This window comes from Chaetodon auriga, chromosome 5, assembly GCF_051107435.1.
Source record: "Chaetodon auriga isolate fChaAug3 chromosome 5, fChaAug3.hap1, whole genome shotgun sequence".
NCBI lineage: Eukaryota > Metazoa > Chordata > Actinopteri > Chaetodontiformes > Chaetodontidae > Chaetodon > Chaetodon auriga.
Window position 1 is genome coordinate 26,330,115 of NC_135078.1, and position 21,331 is coordinate 26,351,445.

Sequence of the window (21,331 nt, forward strand, 5' to 3'; positions counted from 1 at the left end):
CTGCCTACGTCACGACACCGTCCTCCGCAGTGACGTCACTCGGTGCTCAAGGGACTGATGCCATTTGATGCTTTGTTATTTTATAAGAAGTTTGTTGGGAAGTGGCCTACTCACCAAAATGCCCAAAGAAAGCGTTATTCCGAGGCTGTAATTAGTATTTTCCCTCCCTAAGTTTTCTGAATGTACCAGCAGCATTATAATTGTGGCCTTAGGCTGAGTCCAGTGAACAGGTCACTGCTTTCTTTAAAATAACACAGTTTAGTAATAACCAGCCTGATGAATAACTCTGTTCATGCTCCATGAGTCATGTAGGCTGCTTTCTGTCGATAAATCAGTTATCTTTGGCAGCCTGCAAACATGTGACAAATCCAATAGCCTCAAAATGACTGAAATATACACCCTCAATATTGGTCAGAATTGTACGTGTTGTTTTTTCTTATCTGATTTTTTATTTTCTCTTCAATGGGTCTCTGTGAGCTATTTTATGAGTTTTTGTTGTTCCATTTAATCTGATTGGTTCTATTTAAGTCATAAAAAATGATTTTAGGGCCACATTGATTTCTGAATCTTGTGGTGTGAGGCAATAACTCTTTTAAAGAAGACACCACTCAACTTAGAAATTTTCATATATCATGGCTTAAAATAGTCATATATCTAGAACAACAACAGGCTGAAAACAGGAAATCTGGAGACACATATACATATGATCTAGGAGTTACTCCATAATGAATGAATGAATGAAATGCTGATGGAGCGGTGGGTCACAGTGGGTCTACAACTCACAAAGGTACAACAGAACAATAACAAAACTCAACACAATAAGTCTCTGGTTAATTGCACCTGTTGATTTAGTTCCCCCTAAAAGTAATGACTGTCCTATTGTTTTCTCATCACTCCTTTCTAATCACTGATACACCATAGTGGACTTAACCCACCTTAAAATAGAATCCATGCATGTTATGTTTACTACATTGAAAAGATTGGTTTAGATATGTGGATTTGAACAATTCAGCATTCTGTAGTAAAGATGTCAACGAGAGATAAATCTTGAAGCTGCTCCAAAGACAATGAACAATGTGACAGCAGCCACAGTGATTTTATTGGTAAACGGGCTTATCATTTGGAAATAGGCCTACAATATCTCAAACAAAATGTTAAAGAGTATGTACAGACAGTCACAGATATCGTCAGTTCAAGTCTTGATGTACTGGATTGATACAGTGTTGCTTTTTGTTTTGATTTTTTGGGTGGAATTTCCCTTTAAAAAGCAGGGCCGCGTCTCCTTAAATCGCTGCCCATTACGTCATGATATCAATGCGGAAGTGTATGCTCGAAACTAGTACCTTCAGTTTTGTTTAGGACATGCAATGTGGCAGGTGTAACAGAGCTCCATTCTTGAGTGAACGTTTTTAGTTAGTGATGTGAGATGAAGCTTCTTGAAGCTTCTTGAAGCCTTCCAGTCAAATGGTTCACAAAAGGCTAATTTCTCGAGGCTTCATGTGCACACAAACCCCCCTGCTGGTCAAAGACCGTTAAACAGCCAGATATATTACCGATACATATTATTTTGTCAACGTTTGAATAACTCATAATGACACGGGAACAATTGTTTTCAAACTGTTGCAGTGTTTTAACAAGGTAAGGGGCAGTGGACGTGCTTGTGAACATGAAGAGGGCAGTGAATTTGATTGTGCAACTTAAGGACTTCACTCATTTTTATTCAGAAACAAAATATGGGCTGCGTCCAGCCACATTCCCCTCATTATTTTCATGCAAAGCACAAAAATGCCTGAGCATGGATGAGGTGGTGTTGTCGTACCCCAATTCGTTAGCACACAATAAACACTTCACCTCGGATTAAAAGACACTGAAAATTACAGCACACTGCATAACAAACATACCGTTACATGTACCTGTCCCTGTCAGGGTGCTGCTGTTCAGGTGTAAGCTGGGAGTCCTCCAGTACACCGTGGTCAGACCCGTAACCACCGTGATAACACTGCAAGTAACTGCACTCAATGACCACTGTGCGCATGGAAAATACGTCACTGGTCAGCTAATATTACCTGGCTGCAGGTACGAAGCAGCTATTCCTATAGTTGACGGACTACTTTTATTTCAACGCAAAGTTTGCTAAATATACGTGAAAAGGTTAATTAAGCACTTGGTGTCTCAGGATAGTTTGGTGGACCATCCGGGCATGGTAGTTTAACGCCCGAGGTGCTCCTGTTTCTCATTGTGGCAAGTCAACGGTTCAGCTCAGTTCACTTCAGGTGGCTTCAAGCACTCAAGAACACAAAACACACTAAATCCTCGACAGTAAGCTCATTTCTTCAGCGCTTCTCGGAAGTCCAAAAAGCCGAAAGGCAGGACGGCGTTCAAGGCGACCACAAGAGACGCTGTCTGGCCGTCAAAAGGCAGCTGAACGGCGGCAGCTAAAGACCCAGCAAGAGCCGTACCCCGAAGCTGCGGGAAGCTAGTCACAGGAAGCAGAAACGATGCCGGAATCTGCGAGAAGTTGCCTTCAAAATAAAGGCATGTCAGCGGTACACGATGCGATCACGGCTCTATATTTTTCTGGGAACAATAAGACCTTAACAGCAGTCTCAGTTTTCTGGGTTTTTTAAAAGCGGGCACCATTACTATCTTAACACAAAGAGTCCTAAAACTTGTCAATTCGTGAGCTGAGAAAAGTTGCATAGATGCATACATTTCTAATAGTAGAAGTACTTGAATGTCATATGCAGAACAATTACTATAAGAGTACAAATAGTACAAGAAGCATAAAATACATGTGCAAAGAAATATCACACAAGTGGAAAAAACTAATTAACTAAGAAATAAAATAGTGCAGTATTTTAAATGTAAATTTGGAACAGAAGATAGAATACCAAACAAAATATAATACTGTGGTAGCCAGGTGAAGTGTCATAATGAAAAAAGTTGAACAGTTTTGTGTCATGCGGGATGAAGCTGGTCCTGAGCTCAGTGGTGCAGGACTGGATGCTGCACTCTGTCAGACTGTGACTGGAGTGACATACAAGATTTTTAACTGACAGTCGAAATAATGTCGATATTAAGAATGATAATTCAGTAATAATAATGACAGTTGAATGTTCATTTACTACACTTCTCTTGATATGATTTATTTATTTAAACGACACTCTCATCTTGTACAGTAGTGTTTGGCATCAGTGAACGTTAATATTTTATTTTAAAAATATGACCGGAAATTTTATATTCATCGTTCACAACTTGACACTTGTGTAACCCACTGTACGGAGTTTGCGCACTATGGCAGAGTAACAGCTAAGTTTAGTATTTCAGGGTGGAAGTATTTGTACTTTCTCAACAGTTATCCAGTAAAATTCATTTAAAAAAAAAAAACAAAAAAAAAACTGCCGTGTAGAAATAGTTGAACTGCAGAAATAATTGAAAAGTCTCTGACTCAGCTGCTGTCAAATTCACCCAGGAAGCAAGAAGTGACTCGGCAAAAACAGCAGAAAACAGCTGTGCATCACCCCATAAAGCATACTGACTGTTTTATCAGAGCATTATCCGGAGTCATACCAGTGGCAGATAAAATAATTGAAGGAGCCATTCTTCATCTATGTTTTGTGTGAGTACCTTATTTGGCCACAAGGGTGCAGCATTTGTCTGTTTCTGTTTAACTGGTAACCGCCCAGCAGCAGGTGAATGAAATAAGGTATGAATCAGGATGAGTTAGATGTTGGGGGAAGTCTCCGACATCCAGAGGACAGCCAGTGTTTTTGAGCTTCAGTTCACATCAGGTTTCATGGTAACGACAGTATTTCAAATGACTCTTCACCTGGAAAAACTCGGGCTTCATCCAAGTCTAAAGCTTCTACCACAAGTTCTGCATGTTTAAGAGCAAAGGCTGAAAAGGCAGCACTAATCCAACGCATGGCTGCTCTGGAAAAGAAACATGCACTGAAGGCTCAAGAGGAAAGACTGAAGAGGCTAAAGGAACAACAGAAAATGGAAACCCAATGAGCTGCTGCTACAGCTAACACAGCCATACTGGCTTAGTATTAGTATTAGTATGGATCTTTTATCATGGCATTTGAACAGCGGATTGAAGGTAAAGTAACCGATCTACAAGATTGCTTGTACTACCTCCAGCAGTACACCAGAGGGCAGCCGAGAGAACTGATCAGAAGCTGCTATCACATGCCAAATGATCAAGGCCATGACAGAGCCAAGTATTTATTAGAAGAGCACTTTGGTAATGAAGATTGGAGCAGCTTACATGGAAAAAGCCTTAAGTTGGCCATCATTTAAAGCAGAGGATGTTGCTCTCTTCAAACATATTTGTTTTTGAGAGGAAGCTGTAATATGATGGAAACAGAAGAATAGAAGATAGTGTACAACTTAAGAGCAAGATGCATCATGAGAGACTTGATCTTTTAAGGCAGAGTGGTGTTTGTTTTGGTTCTCTAAAACCAGGTCATGTAAGCAAGAGTTGCAAAAACTGTTTAACACGTAATGTTTGCAACTCCAAGCATCCCACAACGCTTCACACTGCAGCTAAATTCAGAGCATCTGAGCAGCCAAACAACGCTGTCGTCCCTCAGCAGACCTGTCCTCGTACTGGGGCCGGTAAACAGGAATGTGTTCTCTCAATTGTACCTGAGCAAATAAAGGCTAAGAATGGAAATAAAGTTTTGACGACTTACGCTTTCCTGGATCCTGGAAGTGGCTGGTCATGATGGCAGCAGGTTTTTAGATTTACCTGAGGTTTACACTCAGCAAACCAGTTACAAGACACAACATCATAACAGAGAAGGATCTCAGAAACAGCTGTTGATCGCACAATACAATCAAGACTTTAATGAGAGGTCAAGTGAGGACACTTTCATGTCGAGGGAGGATATAAGATTTCTGCAGATTATCCACAAGGTCACCTGTGATGCAACAGTCTGAATGGCCAGCTTCCGAAGTTGGCACGATCTCTGAGTTCTGAAAAAAGAAAATTAAATAATAAAAGGAAAATTAAGAGCATTAATCCTGAGCAGGAACAACAAAGAAATGGATGCATATTAAATTAATATGTAATAACATTACAGCTTATCAACAGTTCAAATATAAACATTTCACTTTAGTCAACAGAAGCCTACCTTTTTCTGAATGTGGACCAGAGGCCACATCCCACCAGCAACATCCCCCAGGATGGGGCCGAGCTGCTGGCTGCAGTAGGTAAAGTAGACCCTGCCCTTAGGGCCCTGACCAGGGGGTGGAGGAGTGCCCCCCGAACGCTCCCGGCCTATTCCAGCCACATCGCCTGCGCTTATACAAACGTACGGTCACATTCTTAGTCATGACTCAAAGCTAACAGGTAATGACATATTTTAAAACGTGCTAACACTACATACAGCTTGAGTTACAGAAGCAAGATGTGCTTTTTTGAAAGAGCAGGCAGATAAGAAACGCCTTTAAAGAGTTTAGTATAAATCCATACCACACAGTGCTGTTTGGATTTCTAAGCTGACTGAATCAAGCAAAAGAGACTGTAGATTGTATATGAGGAAAAACATGTCTGTCTCCCGTCTCACCAGGAAGTGGAGCCACATCCAGCCTGACGCTCTTCCACTGCAGCAGACTGGAGCCATTATAATGCACTGCCTGACCATTACTGACACATGGCACATTGACTCTACACGGCAGGGCATAAAGTACCTGCAGACAGGTGAAAGACATCCATGAGGACAGAATGGCCTTTCTGCGTCTTCTCATTGAGACTGGCTGGGGACCAGACACAGTACAGGTACGTTCCATCGGAGCACAGGTGCAGCGTGGTCATGCTGCTGCCCACAGGGAAGTGATGGGCTGGCATGGGCACAATGTGGCACACCTGGAAAAGGCACAGAGAGGAAGGCCGGTGAAGGAGGCGACGCTGCTGAGCACCACCCAGCCAGGCTCCAACTCTTCATTTCCACAGTACACAAACCCCCTGCACTAAACACACACAGTGCATCTATTTCAGCGGTCTGTGCTGTGTTCTGCTGAACACTTGATTTTTCTTTTCTCGATGCAAAATGAGTTGTGACAACATCCCATCATATGTATATATATATATGTCCTACAGGAAAAGCGGTGTGGTGTTTCAAAGCTGTTGCGGGTTCACAAATCTGGTTGTTTGCATGCCACCGCTACGAGCTGTGCTATTGCCCGTGTGTTATTGCTGTAGCATGGCTCGTCTCATTTCCCTACTGAAATGTTTGTTTTCTAAGCTGTTACTTGACTAATAGAATCGAGGAGACTGAGATGCTGCTCGCATAAAATGAGCTAACTTATAGGCCTGAACCTGGCACATATATCTTTTCTGCACGGAGTAAAAAATGATCTCTGGGCTCTTTGAATTCTAAAAAGACACTGCAGAGGGAAACTGCCTTCTGCGTGCAAATTGCGTAATTTGCTACCACGGCGTGGAATTAAGATGCAGAGCACACGCCCTTTTGTCCCTTTTAAAAATCAACTAAATCAATCAAAGACAGTTAAGGAGGATGCGATGGTGTGCTGCAGATACTGGTTCAAAAACGTCCAGGAAATAACACTACTGTTGCATTGGGAAGTGTTTAGTGTTTCTCACTCTCTCTCTCTGTTCTCTTATTGCTGTATCACATTCCCTCAGTGTCCCATGTAAACCAGAGCCCAGCTTGCTGAGTCCTCTCCCAGAGGAGTTAGTGATATACAGATAGAGCCCGTCTGTGGCTAGACAGCGAGCTAGGTCAGTGTCTGCAAGACACAGGGACAGAAGGAATTCAATATAAGGTTAATGACAGATAATGGGAATGAAAAGTCAGGGAGGTATCAACAGGGGAATGGACGTGGAGAATTAGGATGCTGAGCAAGGCCAGACATCTGTTTACTTCACTTGATTTTTCATTATGACGATTGTGAAGCCTCCAGAGACTCTAAACTGATCTGGTGTAAGGTTTGCTTCAGATGTAAACATGCAAACCTCTCTATGGATATACACCCCGATCAGCTTTCATCACTCTACAAGGTGAGCTGATGGATTGCTGGAGAGTGAGCATCACTCTTTCCTCCTCTGCTTTGTTCCTAAACCTCTCACAGTCACAGCTCTTCTCTAGTTTCAGCATAGGCCCTAATCTCTTCACTACACATATACAGTAAAATCAGGCCAGGGGAGCCTTGTACCAGGCAACGCACCCTCCTCCCTCCATTCTGGATGGGATTTCACACACTTCATGCATTACAGACAAAGGGCATTATAAATAACCCAAAGGTGAATAAATAAATCAGAAAGCAGGGCAGTATTATAATGGAAAGAAAATAACATGCACAGCCCTCTAGATATGTGTGCAAGACATCATTCAACACAAGCTCATGAAAGGACTGCATCTCCGCTGAGTTATTATTCAGATCTTTGGTTTTACAAATGCAGAGGCTGATCACACAAACATCTTTACAAGGGGTTTTCACCTTTACTCTCTGCTCCTCCAGCAGAATGATCAGGTGTGGGCAGCGTGTCCTCAAATCAAGAGCAAGAGTCTGAAGCAGTAAAGATACAGTGGCTGCTCATTGGGAGAGTCGCTAATAACAGCAGGGTCCTTTCAGATTAACCGACACTCACCTGTACAGGACATCTGACACGGGGAGCTGGCCCAGATCAGTTTGTTTCTGCAGCAGGTGAACTGTGTGGATGAAGGTCTTCAGAGATCCCCTGAAGAGAAGTTTGGCAGATTAGTCAGGAGGCCTCAGCATGAAGCACAAGGAAACGTTCATTGTTACACACTTCTGGAGCTGTAAATGAAATCATACTTGGTCTGACTTATGGAGGGGTTCCGATGTAATGTGCTGGGAATTAAACCCCAATCGTTTCTGAATCTAAATAAAAGAATTTTTTTCCATTTGAGTGCAGCTGAGAGATTATTTTACACTGTGACTCTGCAGGGTGTAATGAGCAACCTACTTAAGTTTGTGCAGTGTTCATTTACTGTTGTGCCTCATCCAAGACTGAACTACTCACTGAATACAGTGAAGTAATTGTATATTCAGGGAGAAGATCTATGCGAGAGGAGGTCTGCTGAAGTGCTGTCCTGGCAGTCTCTGAACGAGAGACGCAAGGAACTGCAGTTCTGGAAAACCTCTTCAAGAATACGATGACAATGATTACTATTGATTGATAATATTGATTGATAATATTGATGTCTGTGGTGATGACATCCGTTAACCACCTGACATGTCACCATATATGTGTGTTAGCAAAGAAGTAACAAAAATCAAAGGACTCTGATTTGCTTATCAGCAGCATGTGACAGAGTCACTGGGACGCTGGAATAATCTGGGGAAATCCTGCCATGAGCTGTGCAGGAATGTATGTCTGACTCAGTGTTTACATGTTCACAGGCGACACACACGAGTCACATCAGTGTCCCCTTCTCCATCTCACTGTGTAAACATGGCAGTCTGTTAGCTTACTTCCCCCTCCTACATAGTGAATTTACTAACCAACCCCATCACTGGTGTGGGGGAGTAAAGCTGATAGCTCTTTAATTATGTCCCAGTGTCAGTCAAAAGGCACTGGGGCTGGATGATGTGGATGGGGCTGGACAAGATGTGGAACTGGCCAATTACATTTAGTCGCCTAAGTCCAACTTCTGTACGGGGCTGGCTCAGCCCGAGAAGATAAATGTGAACTTTTATCAGAGATCTGAGCTCTTTCTGACAGAACTCCAGCGTGAGCTCTGTCACTCCGGGCCCAGCGCTGCTACACTTCACCTGTGACCTCAATAAATACTTCAGCTGTGAACTGAAGATTTCTCCGGTTTGTTCTTGGGCTTCCAATAAAAGAACCAGGGCTAACAAAAGAGTCATCATGACCTCACCCAGCTCTGTCAATCCCAGGGGCCCTTTGCTGCTGCCCCATGGATTTCACCAACTGTAGAATAATGGCTGAAGCTACAGCAAGAGGTAAAGGCCAAGGTCTCCTCATCAGCCCCTCCAGTTCCCTCTCGCTCCTGCTGCTCCTCCAGAGCCAGCTGCCACTGCGCCCCCCACAGGCCACGCAGGGCATTGAGACGGTCCTCCAGCAGGCGTGCATATGTGTTGCTCTGATTCCCACAGACAGCGCGCAGACGCTCAGCAAGCTCTACCGGGTTCTTCGTCTCAAATGTTAGTATCTGTAAGACAGGAGTCGACAGCAGGGAAGCAAAGCAGGAAAAATACAAGTTTACATTAAAGTGCAAACAGACAGCTTTTCAACTTCCCTCTCCTCCCTGGCATTTCCAAGTGGTATTATTGTTGGCACCGCTGTTGCAAGTACAACCAGATGGCTTTCTGTTTTCCTCAGAAACTAAGAACTACCAACACCTGACACACTGCATTTGTTTCTTCATTTCTGTAAAGAAACATGAACGGCACTTAAAATGAAAAAAGAGAGAAGATAAAGACAGAAGCATGTTCGCTGAAGAGGAAAAGCAACATTTTTTTCTTATATGAAGTAATAAGAAATAACACAGCTTGATTTTTTCTTCATACAAACACAGAACTACAGCAGGGGTTGGTGTCAGGGTGGAGGGGGAGTAGAGCAAAACATTCAGTGAAAAGTGTGAGTTTATCCATTCCTTTAGTCTATAATGAAGACGTGAAAACACAAAGAAATGATTTTATGTGCTGAGAAAAGCAAACTGGGTTGACATCATCTCATTTTATGTTTTTACAAAATGGATGAAACATCTCCAAAGAATAAAGCCTTGTGTCTACAGTTCCTTGGTCTATAGCATAATGGTCAGGGATAGCAACACACATCCAGGACAGCCTATCACAAGTGAAGCAATGTGCTTCATGTGCACTTAGGCAGCATTTCAGATATTGATTACACTCTGTGGCCCACGAATCATGGACTAGAAAAAAGCCCATTATGCCATTTAGCAGCCACAATTTGTATTGATTGAATTTCAGAAATGCTGCTAATGTTACAGTAACACTCCTTAGCTGGATGCTGGGCCTTCTCCACCTTTCTCTGAAAAACACTGCTGCAAGTGGATAAAAATAGTCAGTATCACAACACCTACGAAAACAGCAGTGAGTGACCCAGTCAGTCTGAGATGGACTGGAAAAGGCCAGAAACATCAAGAATTTGAATATAACCTTGAATAATAAGACAACCCTGTGTTTTGGTATGAGCTACGACCCAGCATTCATAGCAGTCTGACACCAACAAACAAATGTCCAGATTTTACAACACAATATCAAATGTATCTCGTTTTGTACAAGGCTTTCTATATCTGTATGTGCACCACCCCATTTCCAAAACAGCTTTAATTAACATGCCAACCTAACGAGTCTCACCCACATACATGTTACCTTTTTTGCTGGGGTTAAATTATCTGAGGGATCCTGGGGACATTACCACGCCAACACGCCACTTCATACAGCTGTGAGCTTGACCACTGTTACAACATCCTCTAAAACAAGCATGTGCTGAGATATTAACAAATTAATATGAATTTCTACAGAATTTTAAACTGAACATCACTTTATCTTTTGACTTGCTATATGCTGTTAACCAAATAAATATATTTTCTAAATAACTATTACACATTTGTGCATATAAGTTATACAGGATAGTTTCCATCTGCAACACCGTAAAGTTCCCGAAACTACACAACATAGCCACGTCCGGTCTCGAGATTTTACCTTCAAAATAAAAGCCTACTTTCTAGTCAAAACCCTTTATCGCACTGTTAGAGCAAATTTGACCTAAACGCTCCATAAGTACCCGCTGTTTACCATCCAGCACCTGAGATAACATTGTTTCCCTGTGTTTAGAAGACAAAAATACAAGTCATAAAGCATTACAGCAATTTTTTTTATGATTATACATAAATCATCTTCAATTATCAAAAGTCTGTAAACAATTTAAACAAACATGGATGTTACAGAAAACACTCCTCCACACTGTGATTTGTAGACCCAAAGAAATGTTTACCGATTGGTGGAATTTGACAAGTTGCCTGCACAGAAATGCTACTGCACTGGCATTACCTGTGAAATTGAAGTGGAGCAGCTTGACTCCTGAGGTACAGAAGTGAAGCGTGTGTGCCACCTCATATGAACACTGGGTTATTTCAATACAATTTTATACAGCAAATCAAACATAACATCATCTCAACGTGCCGTTAGAAGAAACACTGTGACCGCATAACCTATTTTTCACCGCCGTTTGAATGACTTAAATTTTGAAGGACATGATAGGAAATGAATTGAGAACATTTGCTAACTTGACAGAGGGTCAATAACATGTAACGTCTGGACAGAAAACTTGCGAACGTTAACGCTGCCGTTATCGGTGAGGGTGGTGGGTAGATAGACGGAGACTCCCAACTGAGTTCGCTCACGGACGCGTAGCCCCACGGACGCGTAGCCCCAGGTGGTTTAGACGATCTATCCCGCCGGATTATATTTCACGTATTATCATATATATACACTGCCCCCTGATTATATTTCACGTATTCGTGTCATTTATAGCATATATTATGTATTGGCACACGTATTATTTCTTAACACCACTCCAGTAAGAATAACACTACTGGATAAAACGATATATATATATATATGCAGACAAATATAATGCTAGAAAGATTAGGTGATTGGTAACATACTAGTATAAGTATTATAGGAAAGGGTTGTGATCATTATTAGTCCTATCATTTGTTGATATTATTGTTACCAGTGATGGGCAAAGATACAGATAAAAGTATTTCAAAACACTAATGCAAAATACCCAGCACTGTAACTGTTAGAAATAGATACAGTTACTGCTGTGCATCTTGTAGCCTTATTTTCTAACCGTTTCATAATTACTTTACCATAATTTCTAGCTGTTTCATAAATGCACAGTTAATGTTGTGCACTTATAGGCTGTTTTAATGCTGGGTACTTCGCATTGTATTTGGGAATACTTTTAGATGTATCTTTGCCCATCCCTGATTACTAGGCCTACAACAACAACAACAACAACTACTACTACTACTACAACTACTACCACAGATACTGAACGAAGGATACAGTACATCGTACTACCAAACCAGAGGCATGGCGAACTCAAGAGTATCTGTGATGTGACGTTAACTGACCGGAAACGGAAAGAGGATTTATCCACCACTTGTTAAAACGTAACGACAAAGTCAATTCATAGGCTAATGGTCATACTGTAGGTGTATTTGAAACAATATGTCACTAATTATATGTCAAATACACTTGTACGTAACAAAAAACTAACATAAAAAAAGATAACTAGCTCCGTTATATGTCGGTGGGCTCGATAGTCTGGCTAGCGGGAGAGTGCCGACCGGGGATAGTCCCGCGTTGGGGTAGACAATCAGGGAATCGGGTGGTGTAGCGCCTCACAGTGAAAACACAATTTAAAATCAAAAGAAACAAAAAGACACCCTTTAGACAGCTGTGAGTGTGTGTTTCTATATATAAACCCTTGTGTGTGAGAGATGGCTTTCACCCACCTCTTGCTCGGTGTCCCCCTGCTCCGTCACTCCAATTTCCCGACCCGAATGAGTCCGTCGTGGAGGAAAATGGTCTCCTCCTTCACCGAAAGCCACTGGGACGAATCTACAGCTCCGCAGCCCATCGCTCTCTCCTCCAACAGTGATGCCAAAGGGGTCGAAAATTAAAAATTCAGTGGCAGAATGACAGAAACGCCCTAGCTAGCCTGCTAGCGAGCTACAATAACATAGCTGCCGTTACCGTCGCCGTTTTGTCTGACGGTGGCGTTTGACCCGGCAGACTGGAGAACTACTTTGCCAGCAAACAGAAGACAGCCAAGCGGTGAACAGACAGTAGTTGCAGGTCTTCTTCTTCACATAACATGGGTGGTCGTGTCGTGGTAGCAGTAGCAGTAGCAGCTAGCTGACTAGCTTCGTTAGCTGTAACCAGAGCTAACTTACCGTACGCTATCGTTCTAACGTTACCGAGCAGAGTGGGCATGACACCCGTACAAAATCCGTTATTGCACCGTTGACAAGGCATCCGTAAAGAGCTCATTTCACGGTTAAATTCAGGACGCAGACAGCTTCGCTCACTGCCCAGCCGGTGTGTCAGTTGCTGGTGAAGATAATGAGCGTCTCTAGATCAGTGCGACGCCATGTTTCCAAGGAGCAGCTCCCAGCATGCACCGCGGTCCAGAGTAACCGCTGTCGAGAATACATGAGTTCATTCTAACAACCTGCCGCTGTGATTTTACTGTATATCAGACCACAATGGGGATAAGTCCTGCACCTAATGTCATCCTTGACATGGAGATGTGTGTGACTTAATGTTCCTCTTCTTTAATGAGCTTTTAAGGTGCACATGAAAATCTAGTTTACTTTGGCCTAATTTCTAATCTGCTTGACTATTCTAATCCTATATAACCACATCCAAGCAAAATAAGTGAAGACAAACATTTAACAATTCTTTAACATAGGGTTACAGTTTTTATGGAATCACTGAGAACAATCATTCCATAGATTTGGTTCCCTTATTTCCTGAAACCTGAACCCGGTGGCATTTTTAGGGAGGAATAGATCAAACGGTTGTCTAGACCAACAGGAACTGATCTTGAATTTATTTCAAACAACCTAAAATTCCATCTCTCATACCTTGTAAATGAGAAGGCATGTCTAAAAAACACTGATGCAACACACTGTAAGAACTGGAGTTTATGAAATGAAAGGGCAGATGGCGAACACATGGCAGTGCTGCAGTCCTCACATTTTTTCATCAGGGATGTATTACAAGCCCAGTAACATGTATGGTATAGATCACACTACGCTAAAGTGTAACAAGCAAATGTTTGTTTCCAATAATGAATAACTATTCCTATAGTTGTAAAGTAAACCAAGAATTTGTTGAACACGCATCAAAGGATTCTAATTAACGGCAGCCTGTGGGAAGTTTTGGAAGGCACTGTCCAATTATTTTTCCTTTCGTAATCAATATCCAGCACAGATAATGGAATGCCACCCTGTGATCATTTGTTAAAATTCCCTTGACATGATCATAAATCAATTGCTAGATCCAAACAGAAGCAAAAAAATAAATGATTTAATTACATTTTCAGTGCACAATCTGATGGATCGCAGCTTTGTATTACAGTTCTTTATAAATATGTCAAATTTACATCTATGACATAATTACCAGTACATTACAATGTTTGAGGGTTTGAGTCTTACACCATCAGAGAGAAACAGAAAATGCTGAAATGCAAAGCTTACAAAATTCACTGTTGCTGCATAAAGCAGTTTAGTCTATGATCATGTGAGCGGTGCCGTTATATCAGCTTCTCTTTCCAGCCTGAGGCATCGCTTATAAAGGCGAACAGGAAACCCTCTTTTTCTACCATTGCCTGAATTTCGCACCCCAGTGGTCTCTTTTTCCTCCATCTTCTTAAGTGCTTGAAGTAGGTCAGAGGCTTTAGTGAAGCCTCCAGAACAGCTACAAAAGAAACACATGAAAAATATGAAAAACAGAAACCTAATAATCTGCCATACAAGCAAACTGAGTTAACACAGGAGACTGACACTGCTGTAACCAAAAGTTGCCTGAGATTAAGATGAATAATCAGAGCTTAAAACCTTTTTCTGCGCTGGCATTTTTTCTCCTTCGGCAGTTTAAAGCAGTATTGAGAGACGAAATCCATCAGCAGCTTGGGGAGACAACTGGGTTGCTTTGAGCTTTCAATCTGAAGCGCCATGCTGTAAAATTGACAAAAAGACAAGCAGAGGCCATTTAAAACCTTATAAATAAAGTGGGGAAAAAAGGCAGGGACGAAACAATATAATGTGATATATATGCATTTGTGTGCGACTCAGAGGCACAGACAAAGAAAGAGAAAGCTGCCGGTGGAGGCAGGCCTTCCTCCCTCTTTATAACATGCTGTACACAAAAATGAGTGATCGCAGCACACGTGAGCTGCCGCAGCCTCACTGTGAGCGTCGCAAAATCAAACGTAGACACGAGATGTCAAACACAGGATTGTAAAAATGATCACAGCAGACATGTTGATCAGTTCTTAAAGGAAAAACAGGTGGAATTCTTAACATGAATAATGGATGAATGTGCTGCTTCAGTTTCAGGTTCTTTTGCTGACGTTTTGGCTCGTGATCAAATCAGCAGAGACACAGGTGCAACTAGTCCGATGAAAAATGGCTCAGTTCCACTTCAAGGACAGGTTGACAGTTTTTCAAATCCATCTTAAAGCAACAGTCCTGGGCCAATGTGGACAATGAAACAGGTTTCGCCTGCTGTAATCACTCCTCCTGTTCATATCGGCCACTATGATGATCCCTGCAAATGATCCGGGACAAAATCCACAGTCAGTGTTAAGCTTAACACAAAGAGGGACAGTTTCCTCTAAAAAAGACTGTAGCTTTGGAGGATTCTCGCTTGTTTTGTCTGACTCAGACTGCTGAAACCTCACATAAAGTTCAGATAATCTGTGAAATACATCTTTGTTCTCCATCACTTACATTTAAAGCGCTTTGGGAAAAGATCTCTTCGTGGCCGGAATGAACAGAAGGAATGATCACAGCGAGCAGAACCTGTTTCAGTGTTTGTGTGGGAACCTGACTATTGAGACACGTTAAAAACCATGAACCCATCCTTTAACGGTTCACAGCATTTCATTGAATCAGCGGCTGCAGCTTTTCCTGCTGTGACATGTCAACATATCTGCTGTGAAAAAGGCGCAGTGGGCATGCTGGTTCGCTGTTATAGTTTACTGGGACACTTGATTGATCACTGAGCAACCGTGGGATCAAACTATGACGAGTCACAGTGTGTGCTGTGAGAAAGGCCTTTTTACTTTTAAAAGGCGCAAGTAGACAACAACGAAATTGAAGTTATTAAAACAAAATTCAGTTATTTTACAGCCTCAGTGCTTCATCCTGCTGGAGGCAGCTTTGTAATTCCGATGGTGCCACCACAATAAGAGCCTTAACAACGTAAAGAAAAAACCCTCCTGTGCTTCTTTTCAACCTTCTACACAACTTCTCACTTTGCTGAAAGTTGCTGTCTCACTGCACCCCCCAGCCTGAACCACGAAGTAGCTCAGGAATGTAAAATAAAGTCATAAAGGATTATTGGGGAAATAGCTCTTGGTTTGGGCTGCTTCAAAAGCTCTGCAGGGCTTGTATTAGCCTGGCCTCAGTGTGTGTTGAGAAGCTGTTTCCATGGGTGAGAATAATGGCTCTGTGGCCAAAACACACACGAAACACAAAATATAAGATGTGCTGTGAAGTTGGAATTTTGTGATGTTCTGACGCTGTCAAAAAAACTAGATGATTTTTTTTATATCTACCCCGGACAGGACCTGTCAAATAAGTTATAAGAACAATTTGTCTGAGTAAAACTTTAAAGCACTTTGAATCTAGAACAAGAACTGAGGAAAAAGATGTTCAGGCTTTTCTCAGAGCAGTTATGCAACTATCATCCACTGTGAAACAGGCCCGTGGCACTTGTTTAATGATTACAATTTCAGAAATAAGTGTCATTTTTCATCTGTGAGACGTGCATCTGTGAATCTATAAATATGGAGAAAAGTGTGCCAAATGCTGTTCTGTTACCGGCTGGTGCAGTGACAGTGGTAGGTGGTCTTCGACTCCCCGTTCTGCAGGTGATACTTCTTCTCCAAAGGAGGGATTTTGTATTTGCATTCATCCAGATGTTTGAGGCTTCTGCACCGGAGCTGATTGTCTGCAGGAGCCAAAATGAACACAGGTCATCTCACAAATGATCGAAGTGTACCAACACGTCTTTGGATAACTAAGCAACTTCACTCTCTCTACAAAAGCTTCACAACGTTACTTTCCGGATTCTTCAGTAAACTATCATCAGAGGCAAAAATGTGCATTATTCTGTCTCACCTGTAGGGGGTGTAGTGAGAGCCCTTATCATCACCTGTCCACAGTGGCAGCATTAAGCACAACTACTAATGTTAAATACATAGCTTTAAGTGATATTTTGCTCTTTTTGTCTGTCATTATCTTCAGACTTACTCACACACTTAGAAAATGTTTGTAATTCACTGATACAGATGCTGCAAGTTGTCATTAAATGCAGAATCCAAACGATAAATTTCATTTTGATGGATCCAAACATTGTCAGCTCAGATGGTGCCAGCCAGAGAGGAAGATGACTCTGACTGATTTTACAGGCACTGAGTGCTTAAATATTTAGTTTAGTTATACTAAGAAGAGACCTCTTATGTTGCAGAAGGCCCCAGCAGAGGTGATGGGGTCAGCAGCTGCATACACTCACCTGTCATGTTATGTAACGCAATATTTAGTTTCAGGCCTCTCTCTGCATGTGTGTTTGGGGCTTTGGTTCTACCGATGGCCTTCTGGCTTGTGTTATTCCATGGTAGATAGGAAAACATCTGCTTTTGTCGTTTGCCATCTTTATGAATGGAGGCTGCTGTCTTTGGTTCTGCTGTGGGCGGCGCTGCAGACGTAGCTTTACTCCAAGCGTCTCGTTTGGGTGTTTCCGTTGACTGTTTGATCTCAAGTGACGTCACTCTGATCGGTAATCCATATGCAGCTGTTGAGGGTGTAACTGTCGTCATGTGAGATGTTGTTTTTTGTTCTAGACATCTTTTACAGTGAGGCTGGAAACCGTCACCTCTCAGCAGCATCCCGACTCCACAACAGCGACTTTGTTTTGGATCCCTTTTGTCACTTTTGGTGGTTTCGCTCACGGCTGTGACGGCTGTTGGTAGGTGCAGCTGAAGCGCCGTCCTCTGAGTTGTAGATGGGACGCCTTGTGTCGTAGATGTTGTTTGTGGATATGAGTTTGTGGTCACCTGTGATGGAACTTGGTTTCTCTGTGTGGGGTGAGCCGACAGGCCCTTTCTGTTGCTCTTGTTTTTGCCAGCTCTTTCTTTATTTGACATCAACGTGCTACTTTTAGAAGCATGTAAACGACTGGTTACCATTGAAGAAGTAGTGTTATGTGCCCTTGATACAGAAGGAACTTGGGAGGGTGCCACTGTGTACAGTTTCCGGTATCTTTTACATCCTTTCCCCTTTGTCCTTCTGTGGTAGAAGGTGTCTCCTCTGGGTGGGTTTTGGGAGCTACATCTATGTTCACTTCTGGGCGACTTTGTGTTGATCGCGGGGCTTTCGGTTACATGCTGCCACTCACTACTTGCTGAGTTGTTGTTATCCCCATATTTGCTTGTAACATCAGTGGTGTTGTAGGGGAGGGGGCTTCTGAAGACAGCATATGGAGCCTCTTTGACTGCTTTGCACCTATACAGACACGCATGCATGTTAAAGCCAAGACATGGAAAAAAGAACCTTTTTCAAAAACTGCATATTCTGTATTCACCACATCCCTGGAAAAACTAAGAAGAAAGTCACTTTCAATCGCCATTGGTCTGTAATTTCAAGCACTTTTAACTGGTACTTTCCTTGAAAGATAATTACAGTAATACAGTGGAATCTCTCACTAACACACAAATCTTAAATTACAGTTATTATAAATAGTTTGTCAATGCAACGCAATGCTAGCAATGCTAAAAAAAAAAAAAAAAAAAAAAAGCTAAGCATTAATTATTTCTTGTTTGTAAGAGCATTTGTTAGTAACCTCATAGATAAAGTTGTGGAAACAGAGCAGAGGTGTGGCACAGTGCCTCTCATGAGTTTGTGAGGTCTGGCACAGTATCAGGCATGTTATTACAAGCAGCAGCTCCAGCTTCCCATTGAACCATAACTTTCCACTCAACAAATGTCTTGTTATATAGGTTGCACATCCTTCTCCAGCTGACAACATGCAGTTAAAAGTTCAAGCAACAGTGTCAGTATTTCTCTTACATTCCCCACCAGTATATCTCAGTGCATTGCCTCTGCTGTGTGAACTCAAAGCAGGGAACCTGCAGGACGCTGAAGAAGCTGTAGCCCACCATACTGGAAATGGTATCATTCACATCAAGAAGGCACTGTCGAAACCTGGTGACAAGCAGGAAAGGAACAAGCCAAGGTTGGGCAACATCCCAGTCAAAATTAACATACACATATGGTGGGCAGATGCCCTTGAATGCTGCCTCATTTTGACTGCACCTTTTGGGGAGCCAAAACAGTTCATAGCGATGAAAAGTCTTTTAGCTGGAAGGTGAATTCTTAAAATGTGTGTCAGTTATTTGTGCATGAACACCAAGAGTTGAAGGGTGAACATATTACACATGCACCTGTCACCACTAGATAATGTAGTGGTACTGGAATGCCTGGCAAACACAAAGATTGGAGCAACGTGTTCGCTCTTGAGATCAAAAGTGTATCTGGAGGGCTGATTGCAGTGGTGTATTTATTACTCCTGGATGAGTAGTAATATCATACAGCCCCCGGTTCTTTACGTCGGTTTATATTTATTGGCAGTGACAAATTGATAGGATACTAACATTCCAGGAGCACACTTTCATAAGAAGTATAAGGCATGAAATAAGCCTTGGAGCAGGTCTTTCCTTACTTGACCGTCCATGCTAGCCAGAGCATTATGTGGACGGGTCAGGGGGAGGTGTGAATTACGGGTCGCAGGAGTTTCCCTGGAGGCGATGAATAGTTGGAATCCCAACTCAGGGTCAGATGCATGGGGTGTGCATTCTGGGGCTCACCTTTGGTCACAGTCACAGTGTGAGACGGTGAAGAATTTGGAGTTGAAGACTCCATAATTCCGTGTGAAAGCTGGGATGACATGCAGGCAGTGGTCGTGCTCTCGGCAGCATTTGTCTGTGCTCTCAAACATCCCTGCGAGGCAGAACAGGATTTGAATTCGGGGGGACTCTTTGCACGGAAGCAAGCCCTGTGACAGAGATCACTTACCTGACTTAGAATCACAAAGCTCCCAAGACTAGTTAGTTATTTCAAGATTAAAAATGTGAAAACCAAGATCTTTTATTTAAAGAACCTACTGAAGTGCATCTTTTTGATGTGACTATAAATGATGTGACTACAGACATTTGTTACTTTAATGAAGTTTCACTTTATTTTCATTTGTCTTGCATTGCAGTAACTGCACCCATCAGCTCCACTTACAATTACAACAAAATTTAATATCATTTCAGTTCAATGCAATTGAAGTAAATTGTAATATGCTTACAGAACCTTCAGTATTGTACTTGCCACAGTGAAGTTCATACAAATGATAAATGTTTAATGAATAGGCTGCTTTAAAATAATTGTATCTCCTTGTGGGGGTGCTGCTTAATTAGTGGTGATGGAGGCACAGCTGCAGAGGGCCCCTAAAAATCTCCTTAGGTCTACATTTTACATACTTTCAGGGGGCCCAAACTTGCTGTGGCTGGTAGCATACTTTTAAAGGCCGTATTAAAGTGACACGGTGATGTTCATAAACCAATAGGCCCACACATCACAACAACAACAACAACAACAACACAATAAATAAATACAATCAGAGTTCGAAATCCTCACCTAACTGTTCGTATCCGACCGCTCTGCTTCCAGTGCCGCACCACAGCGTCCCTGGAAATATCCAGGCGCGTTTCCTCCGAGCTTTTCCCTCCGTCCCATCTCCCTTTGTGCGCCTGGGAAAGTTTGGCGCGCTGGAGGAGACGAGCGCGCAGGGCGCATCCGGAGCCAACACCGAGCTGATGTTAAACCTCTGGCTGATTTCTTGACCCTGCGTGCCGCTTCTGTCACAGACAGCGCGGTATCTTTCCGTGAAGACCGGACTGGTATCGACCTCACATGTTACAGGGCGCAGATCCTCGGACCACAGGGTGAGGTACAGGGAGCGCACGCCGGCTGCGTCCTCCCGCAGAAACGTGACGCGCGTCAGTCCGTCGTCCGCCGGACTCGCGCTCAGACAGGAGAGACTAGATCCCATCACATCTTGTGCTTTTGACGAAATGACTGATGATAAGGCGAAAAGAAGCTGCAGTAGATATCTGCTTTGTAACTCAACGTAAAATGGATGCATAATCAATGCAGTTAAAATCCAATTGAAGTTTTAAAATGGACGAATTATTCCACAGTTATTGCAGCTTCAGTGAGTTTCTGTATAAGCCGGTTTAAAGGCGTCGGTCTCTTCCTTGGAAAGCATGTGCGCCTCCGGTGTAAACGGTTATTATTGGTGTGCCGATGGAGGCTCGTCAGAAATACGACACTCCTCACTTTTGAGGGTTTGTGGGTGGTGGGTGTGTGCTCTGACTCAGCAGGGCTCCGTTTATCATTAAACGGTATTTTAAAATTAAATTCTAAGCCCACAGTCAATCAACATCAATCGGCCTGTGATGAAATTTGGCAATGTGACCGAGATTTAAGACGACAGTTAC

General features: G+C 42.5%; 2 protein-coding genes across 3 annotated transcripts; both read right to left on the minus strand.

Moving 5' to 3' along the window:
• Nucleotides 1-3,124: 3,124 nt before the first annotated feature.
• Nucleotides 3,125-13,179, minus strand: LOC143320791 (uncharacterized). 2 transcript variants are annotated; one of them, XR_013077184.1, is made up of 6 exons: nucleotides 12,510-13,174; nucleotides 8,874-9,167; nucleotides 7,619-7,708; nucleotides 5,698-5,872; nucleotides 5,139-5,307; nucleotides 3,125-4,980 (listed from the first exon to the last, which is right to left on the minus strand). XR_013077184.1 is itself a non-coding variant. In XM_076730738.1 (6 exons), exons 4-6 carry the CDS (start codon nucleotides 5,852-5,854, stop codon nucleotides 4,861-4,863), a joined length of 441 nt encoding a protein of 146 aa, XP_076586853.1. In that variant the 5' UTR covers nucleotides 5,855-5,872; nucleotides 7,619-7,708; nucleotides 8,874-9,167; nucleotides 12,510-13,179; the 3' UTR covers nucleotides 3,125-4,860. The 2 variants fall into 2 exon arrangements, 1 of the variants encoding a protein (XP_076586853.1); XM_076730738.1 differs by having other exon boundaries at nucleotides 5,139-5,302; nucleotides 12,510-13,179.
• An 893-nt stretch (nucleotides 13,180-14,072) lies between these two features.
• LOC143320703 (uncharacterized) lies at nucleotides 14,073-20,883 on the minus strand. The gene is made up of 7 exons (XM_076730560.1): nucleotides 20,469-20,883; nucleotides 19,652-19,784; nucleotides 18,855-18,989; nucleotides 17,302-18,290; nucleotides 16,608-16,737; nucleotides 14,619-14,738; nucleotides 14,073-14,478 (listed from the first exon to the last, which is right to left on the minus strand). Exons 1-7 carry the CDS (start codon nucleotides 20,881-20,883, stop codon nucleotides 14,298-14,300), a joined length of 2,103 nt encoding a protein of 700 aa, XP_076586675.1. The 3' UTR covers nucleotides 14,073-14,297.
• Between the last annotated feature and the right edge of the window lie 448 nt (nucleotides 20,884-21,331).